Source organism: Capsicum annuum, unplaced genomic scaffold, assembly GCF_002878395.1.
Source record: "Capsicum annuum cultivar UCD-10X-F1 unplaced genomic scaffold, UCD10Xv1.1 ctg80047, whole genome shotgun sequence".
NCBI lineage: Eukaryota > Viridiplantae > Streptophyta > Magnoliopsida > Solanales > Solanaceae > Capsicum > Capsicum annuum.
In genome coordinates this window covers 967-9,977 of record NW_025890678.1, presented here as the reverse complement: position 1 = coordinate 9,977, position 9,011 = coordinate 967, and the positions used below count along the sequence as shown (strand labels likewise).

Sequence of the window (9,011 nt, the reverse complement as noted above, 5' to 3'; positions counted from 1 at the left end):
TTTTTTTTAAGAGTTTAAGTGTTGAATATTTGTGTTTGAAAAAGATAGTTAGATATTAAAAGATTATTTGTTTCTTCATGATTATGTTAAGATTTCGTATCATTAAGGTGCAATTTGTGACGACACTTCATTTTCTTATCAAACTGGACTTGTAGCTTTTAACCTTCGAGGATAGTATTAATATTTATGCCGAGCTTATCATTAAGAAAAATATATATTTTTAAAATTTGTTAACCAAACACAAACAACTTCTCATCGACAAAAATACTTTTTTAAAAAATATTTTGAAGAAAAACACTTCTTAAAATAAGTTGATTTTAGAATGTTGATCAAACAGGCTATTAGTTGGCTGGATTTTATTATATTTTTAAATGATTTTTTATTATTAAATGACTTAATAAAATCTCTCTCTTTATATATATATATATATATATTTAAATTTATATTTTTAAAATATAATTAATAAAATAAATTCTTTAGTAAATACTTTTAAGGAAGTTGTCAAGTCAAATATTATCAATTATTTTTAAAAGGGAAGGAGTATATTAAACCTCTACCAATTAAATTATTTTTTCTCCTCTCAAGTTTTCTTTTTGAATAGTCAGTCTCTCATAAAAAGTGATATTTGGAGAGAGAATTTTACCATTGATAAATGGAAGCTTAAAACGCAAACTAAACTTTTGAGTTTTGACAGATTTTTATTTAATGTGGTAAAAAATATTTTTATAATTATTGTTACAGTAGGTATAATTTAATTATTTTAATGTAATAAAAAAATAACTGTTTGATTTTACCATTATAATGTGTAAATTTAATAATTATACGTGAAATTAACTCTAATTATATGTAAATTAACTCCATAATTTTGAGGTCATTATATGTATTCTCTTCGTTTCTTTTACTTTAACTTTATTTAAACATATTTTTTTACTTAATTTAATAAATTAAAAGAAATTTATTGTTATATGATTATTAAATAATTATATAAAATAATTTGATAAAACAAGCACCTATTAAAATATGCTAGAGTATCAAATCAACAAGGGTAAAATTGGAATAAGTAATAATTATTAGGGACACAAATGTAATTTTATTGGTCAAACTTTAATACTCACTCCGTCTATTTTATTCGTCTCAAATTTCCCATTTTACTTTTTCTTTTTTACTTATCAAGACAAGACAATTTTTTTTCTCATTATACCCTTAATGTATAATTGCTTACTTCTTATTATTAACATTCTTGAAAAATGTTGCAAAGAGCAGTACCATTAAGAGTACACCATTAAGAATATAAATGGTACTTTGGTATTGACCATCCATCGATATTAGAACTAACAATAAGACACCATCAAGAGGGCCAAAATGGTAAAGTTACATTATCAAACATTGTTTTCTTAATAGTTGTGTCATCCAAATTTTGAACGGGTAAAGTAAGACGGAGGGAGTAGATTATAAGTTGCAAAAAAAAAAGCTGGGATTTGCAACTTCTTATTTTTAACTTAATAAAAGTCAAAAATAATTTTTTTAAGCAATTATAAAAATTATCAAACACCATTTTAAATAAAAAATAACTTATAATCTATTTTGACCAACTTATAATCTCTTTCAAACAGCTAGTTACTCCTTTGCTTGACTTTGTAAACTGACTGTTTTGTAAAATATAATGCAGTGTTCCTATATGTCAGTAAGTAGTTCTGAGAGATGGGAATTAGCTATAAATAGAAGAAAGTGACACTTAAAAATATAGCATTTCCAGAATGACAATTTTGTCTTGTTATCATTTATGTTGTTGGAAGTTTGTCACCCAAATTTGGCCTTTATGTCATCCTGTCCTATTCTCATTTCACTTTACCTCCTGGTTGTGTCTCCAAAGACGAAGTTGTGTACGTATCAATGTCTGGAAAATTCAGCAGACAAGTTTTACGTCCTTTTATAGCTTTATATTCTCTCCGGTTCAAAAAAACTAATAAATATTTTCACTTGCACGAAATTAAAGAAAGTAAAAAAGAAATTAATCTTGTAATCTTAATTTAAAATTATGTCAAATATATTAAATATTTTTTAATTTTTTTATCTTAAATATGTCACGTGAAAAATTACAATTAAAATGCTGCCACAAAAAAAAAATTTTTTGAATCAGATTAAAAGAGAAAGTAGATCATTTGTTTTGAAATACTTTCTGTTCACTTTTTCTTGTCCATTTTATTAAAAATACAAGTTCATTTTTACTTTCTAGTTTAACAAAACAAGAGCTACTTTATCGCGTAATTGCTAATTTGCGCTATTATTAACTATAGTCAATCTTTTATAACATTAAATTTGTTATATTTAAAGAACGAAAAAGGTTCAAAAATATCCCTAAACTATCTGAAATAGCTCAAAAATGCCCCTCATTAGATTTTTGGCTCAAAAATATCCCTCCGTTAAATATTTGGCTCAAAAATACCCTTCCCTCCAACGGAATTCGAAAAAGGATCAAAAATAGCCCTGAACTAACTGAAATGACTCAAAAATACCCCTCTGTTAAATATTTGACTCAAAAATACCCCTCCCTTTAACGAAATTCCACCAAGCATGCCACCTAGATAAAAAAAAACTACGTGACTATGCCACATTATCATCCACATGTAAAAAGTTAGTATTTTTTAATTATATGACATTCCTTTTTTCTTTATTTTTATTTTTATTTTTATTTTTATTTTTATTTTTATTTTTTTACAAAGCAGTGAAACGAAAAAAATAAAAAACCAATCTTTTGCTAATTATTTCATTAATGTTTAAAAAGTTCTAGACTTCACCTTTTCATTAGTGTTTTAAAAGTTCTAAATTTCATCTTGTTATTGTCGTTTGGGATGAGGAACAGCTTCATCTTGATCTGATGTTGACTCAGAAGAGGAGCTAGAATTTTAACTTTTAAGCTAACAAATGTTGATGTACTAATAATTGAGTTGAACTTACTACATGCAAATTCTTTTTCAAAATAAATGAATTCCTTTTAACACTTGTTTAATCATTCGAAATGAATTCATTTTTCTAAATTCAGTTTTAATGAATAATCTTATTATTTTTAGAACAAGTTTGAAAAGAAGTAAAATGATACTTAATATTGATAAATTATTCTTTAATTATGTCATTCATTAACTTTTTGAAGATGTGTGTCACATTCAAAGATTCATTAATTTTAGATTAGAGGAATTATTTATTAAATCATTTTAACATAAGCATTTTGAATAAAAGTTAGCAAAGCCAAACATATCTTTTGAGTAACTAATTTGAAGTTTAGTTTAAAATTTGTTACTTGTACGAGTAAATCTTAATTTTAACTTTAATAATGGCCTAATAATTAATGGGTTTATCAGTTTAATAATACTCTTTTGTTAGATTTCACACTTTTAAACCTATTAATTGGAAAAAAACTTATTCTTTAGATGATCAAAGAAATTTGATAATAGCGATGTTACATTTAATAAATTTTTTCAAAAAAAATATTATGTAACCACCGTTTGTCTACTTTGATTAAAAATGAAAAAGTCGTGTAAGTTTTATCCGTTTCACTAACGTTTTTAAATAAAAATAAAAATAAAGAAGAAAGGAATGTCATATAATTAAAAAATACTAACATTTTACATGTGGATGGTATAGTGGCATAGTCACGTAGTTTTTTTTTATGTAGGTGGCATGCTTGGTGAAATTTCGTTAGGGGGAGGGGTATTTTTTAGCCAAATATTTAACGGAGGAATATTTTTTAGCCATTTCAGATAGTTCAGGAGTATTTTTGATCCTTTTCCGAATTCCGTTAGATGGAGGAGTATTTTTTCGCTAAATATTTAACGAATGGGTATTTTGAGCCATAAATCTAACGAGGAGCATTTTTAAGCTATTTCAATTAGTTCAAGGATAATTTTAAGCTTTTTCCATTTAAAGAATGATATGGTAAAATTGTTAGTCTATTTATTGTTCCTTAAAAGGTGTGTCAAGTCAATACTTGACTAGAAAATATGGACGAATGGAGTGTTACATGATTTGTACTCCCTCCATTTGTTTTTACTTGTACTATTGACTTGACACTCTCCTCAAGGAGATAGAATGATAATTTTATCGTATTAACCCGTGAATATAATCAATTTAATGCTTTGAGAAATGAATTGGAAAATAACTATAATTAACAATAAGATAAGTTAGGAACTACTCCCTCCGTTTTAAATTACTCATCTCAAATTGAAATGACACATTGGTTAAGAAAAATGATTAATAACATGATTAGTTTATCATAGCGTCCCTATTAAATGATATTTACATTTTAATTTAAAAAATAATAATTAATGCAAAGGGTAAAACATGATTTTTTTTTATCTCTTCATGATTAATGAAAAAGGACAAGTAAAATAAAAATTAAATTAGAAAATTTAAGACAAATAATTTGACACGAAAAAGTATGTATAAATCATCTCTTGGTTCTTCAAACTAAATCGGTAAAAAATCAACATCTACTTTATATATTAGTTGAAAAGTAAAATGGACAGAGAGAATACTATTTATGGAATTACAAAGGTTAAAATTCTTCCTTAATATTTAATACTCCGTACATGCTTTTAATTCTCAATTTAGAGACTTACAAAAGACGTGTTGATAAATGGAGAAATTAGTAGAGAGTGTTTAACTTTTATGTACTTCAAGAGCTCATCTCAATTAATATGATGTCATTATTGTTCAAAGCAACAAGTTACTACATTAATTTAGTTGTTTTAATTCTTAAAATAAATACTCCCTCCGTTTTATTTTACTCATCTTAAATTATGATGATACAACTATTAAGAAAATAATGATTGGTAATGTAACTTTATTATTTTGGCCCTCTTAATTGTGTCTTATTGTTAGTTTCAATATTGATGGATAACCAATACCAAAGCACCATTTATGTTCTTAATGGTGTTCTTTTAATGGTACTCTTCTTTGCAATATTTTTCAAGAATGCTACTCCCTCCGTCCCATTTTACTCTTTCCAAATTTCCTAATTTGTTGTTCTATTTTACTTGTCCTTTTTTACTTATCAAGACAAGACAATTTGTTTTTCCCAATATACCTTTAGTGTAGTTGATTACTCCTTATTATTAGCATTCTTGAAAAATGTTGCAAGAGGAGTACCATTAAGAGTACATCATTAAGAATATAAATGGTGCTTTGGTATTAGTCATCCATCAATATTAAAACTAACGATAAGACACAATTAACAGGGGCAAAATGGTAAAGTTACATTACCAATCATTGTTTTCTTAATAGTTGTGCCATCTCAATCTGGAACGGGTAAAATGAGATGAAGGGAGTAATAACAAGGAGTAAACAATTACACTAATAGAAAAAAAATTATCTTGTTTTGATAAGTAAAAAAAGACAAGTAAAATGGAACACCAAATTAGGAAATTTGGGACAGGTAAAATGGAACAAATGAAGTAATGTATAAAATACTTTCGCGAACACATATTAAATGTTTGCAGGTTTCTCCATTGTAATGTATAAAATACTTTCGTGAACACATATTAAATGATTGCAAGTTTCTCCTCGACGCAATGGACCGTCCTCTAACCAGTCACATTTGTAGGGAGCCTTATATGGTGACGGACTCTTTTACTAACTATTGTAAAGAAAGAAATGGGCATCACATAGTTCAACTTAGAATGATGTTGTATTTTGGAACGACCATCATTTTCATGCTTTAAAGTACTTTATCCTAAGATTATTATGAGTTTGAGCCAACAAGATCAGTTCCTTTAGGCTTTATCTACTGAAACTTTGAATTTTTACTTAATATTAGTGGTGCGCATCGAACGGTTCAGTTCGATTTGATATATTATTGGTTCGATTTTCGTTTTTTAAATATGTTAAATCAATAATTAAATTAATAAGATATTTTTTATCGGTTTTCGGTTTATTGATTTTTAGTTTTTAACTGTTCAGTTTTTTGTTTAATCGATAAGAAAATACTCATAGAATAGAAATAGTAGTAACTAATATGGAAAAAATCGAATCTTAGTTGCAACCAAAAATCCTACGTGATGCGTTTTAATTTATAAATATCTTCAAGTTTGGACTAAATGTTGTTAGGAGAAATTAAGAGTTTATATAATTAAAATTATAGGTTTATTAATTTGTAGAAATTAAAGAGAAATATATAATAAGTTTTATATATATATATATTCATTGGGTTATCGGTTTACCCAATAATCCAATAAGAAAAAATCGAACCGAACCGATAACCCAGTAATTTTTTTTTATAAAACCATTAAAAAATCGCTAACCCAATAACAATAAACCAATAACATTTTTATTGATTCAATTTATCGGTCGATTTGGTTTTTGCACACCTCTACTTAATATAAGTTGCTTTCTTTAACCCATAAAATAAAAAGAAGAAAAATTCATGAAAACATGCATAGACATATTAGGATAGTTAAAAGTTTTAAATTCGGACTTTCGGACTGACGAAATTTTGATAGGTCACACACAACATAATCCAAATTAATTTGACCAGTAGGTGTTGACATGAAGTTGTAAGTGTTGAAAACCAAGAAACTGATTCTTAAGAAGAAGATTGTCAACATAGAAATTACGATTAAGATGCACATCAAAAGCTATGATTTTATACCCCCAAAAAAGAATGAGTTCTTTTTAAATTTTTTTAAGGAAACTAAGTCAAACATAACTAAGAAGATTGACTTTATTATCATCTAATATTTTCTAGTTGAATAGAAATAATATTTGGTTAGAAAACTTACCAGTATATTGAGCTTGCCCTCAAAAACAGAGGAAACAGTCTTAATGAGCTCTTCTCTCTGTTCTTTGGAAGACAAATCACAAACAGAACCAGTCACCTTAAATCCTTTTGCTTGCCATTCTTGTATCTTCTCATAAAGCTCTTTCTTGTTTCTTGAACATGTATGAACAATTGCTCCAAATCCTGCTAGTTCCTCCACTATTGCACACCTAAATTTTTGTGAGAAATTTTGTAAGACAAACGATTGTAAACATCTAATTTTTGACCCTTGAAACTCTATAAGACATATAGTTATAGATATGTTTGACCCTTGAAACTATGCAAGACATTTGTAGATATCTAATTTTTGACCCTACAAACTCTTGTAAGACAATTGTAAAGATCCAATTTTTGACACTCAACTCCCTAAGACAAACAATTGTAAACATCTAAATTTTGACCATCAAAACTTTGCAAGACAATTGTAAACATCTAATTTTTCGCCTTTCAAAATTCTTGCAAGACTCTTGTAAATATTTAATTTTTAACCCTCGAAACTCTTGTAAGACAATTGTAAACATTACATTTTTGACCCTCGAAACTCTGTAATACAAACAGTTGTAAACATCTAATTTTTAACTAGCAAAACTTAGCAAGATAATTATAAACATTTATTATTTACCCTCCAAAACTCTTGCAAGACACTTATAAACATCTAAATTATGACCCTCAAAACTATATAAGATAATTATAAGCATCTAATTTTTTACCAGCAAAACTCTGTAAGACAGTTGTAAGCATCTAATTTTTGACTTTACACTTTTTACGAAGATCGAATAATTCAGCTTACCCGATACCTCTGGTTCCACCAGTAACTAGAGCTGTCTTCCCATGAAGAGACCATTTCTGGACTCTGCTGTTACTGCTACTGCTACTTTGTTCTTGCACTGTTGCCATGCCTATCAAGTTTCTTTAATTTTCTCAAGAATTCAAATGAATAATTTTATGTAATGAATGTAAATTCAAGATCCAACACTTATTATAATTTTTTTTTGTTGCAGCCTGCAGGAATGATACAAGGCTATGTTATTTATACCTAAAGATGTAATAGAACTGAAGATCAGAAGAAAAAGTCAATGCAAATTGATCGACGGCTAGAAATGATGGAGGTATTTTAATGGAGATCAATGGTTGTAGAATATGCATCTTTTTTTTGTTGTTGTTGTTTTGTTTATTATTTTCTTAGTTTCCTAGATACTTACAATAACTAAGCAAGCAAGGAGGTGTTTGAGTGGTTGGATTATGGATTAATGATTTTGATTATGTTGTATTTTTTAATTACGCAAAACTAATTAATTCGGAATAGTTTCTCACAGTGTAGATGCACCAATTTATAGATTAGAAATCATGGCATGGTAAATGGCGATGTTAAAAAGAGATACAGTAGAAATAAAATAAAATTACTTTGAAGGAAGTTGTCTCAAGAGAATTATAATCTCCTGTAGTCATTCTAGAGTTTAGGGAAAGAGAGAGAGTGCAGAATGAAAGAGAGAGACTGTAGAATGAAAGAAAAATATTATAGATGGTACCATTTATTCCTTCCATTTCATTTTAATTGATCCTTATTTATTTAACGCTTTCTTAAGAAAATTTTAATTAGTTGTGTGTTTTATTAAACTAGATTTATTATTGATAATTTGAAACTCTAATTTAACAAATGTTACTTTATATAGTTATTTAATACTAAGAACAAAAAGAAGAAAAGATAACGAAATTATGTCGATTTTATAAATTAGACAATTAAATTGAAATAACTATTTTTAATTTAGGAGTCAAGTAAAACAAAACAAGAAAGTAGTTGAGAATTTATTTGAGTCATGTTAATACGTTTATTATCGGAAATTCTTTTTTACAACTACTTTATTTGAGTCATGTTAATACGTTTATTATCGGAAATTCTTTTTTAATCATGTTAATACGTTTATTTTAGGTCCGATACTTTCATGGAGCCTTGTAGGTTTACTAGAGATTCAAATTGACTATTGGAAATTTAGAGAAAAACTAGTACTTCTCATTTTAATTTGTAAAATATTGAACTAAAATGGACTTGAGTTGGTAAGAGTTCATATAATTAAATTCAATTTATTATTGAGGCATAATTTTAGCTGAAGAAAAAAAAAATAGGGCAGGGTTGTTTCATTAAAATCAATGCAATAATACTTCTAACTTAGTAGTAGCTTCGTTGAATGACTGTAAATTT

At 27.0% G+C, this 9,011-nt stretch overlaps 1 protein-coding gene across 1 annotated transcript in view; it reads right to left on the bottom strand.

Annotated features, from left to right (window-relative positions):
* LOC107844868 (tropinone reductase homolog At5g06060) overlaps positions 1 to 8,080 on the bottom strand; it is a gene marked incomplete at its 3' end in the record, with an annotated part of 10,284 nt that extends 2,204 nt beyond the window's left edge. The window contains 2 exon segments of the mRNA XM_016689204.2: positions 6,774 to 6,981; positions 7,602 to 8,080. Coding sequence (XP_016544690.2) covers positions 6,774 to 6,981; positions 7,602 to 7,708 — 315 coding nt within the window.
* Between the last annotated feature and the right edge of the window lie 931 nt (positions 8,081 to 9,011).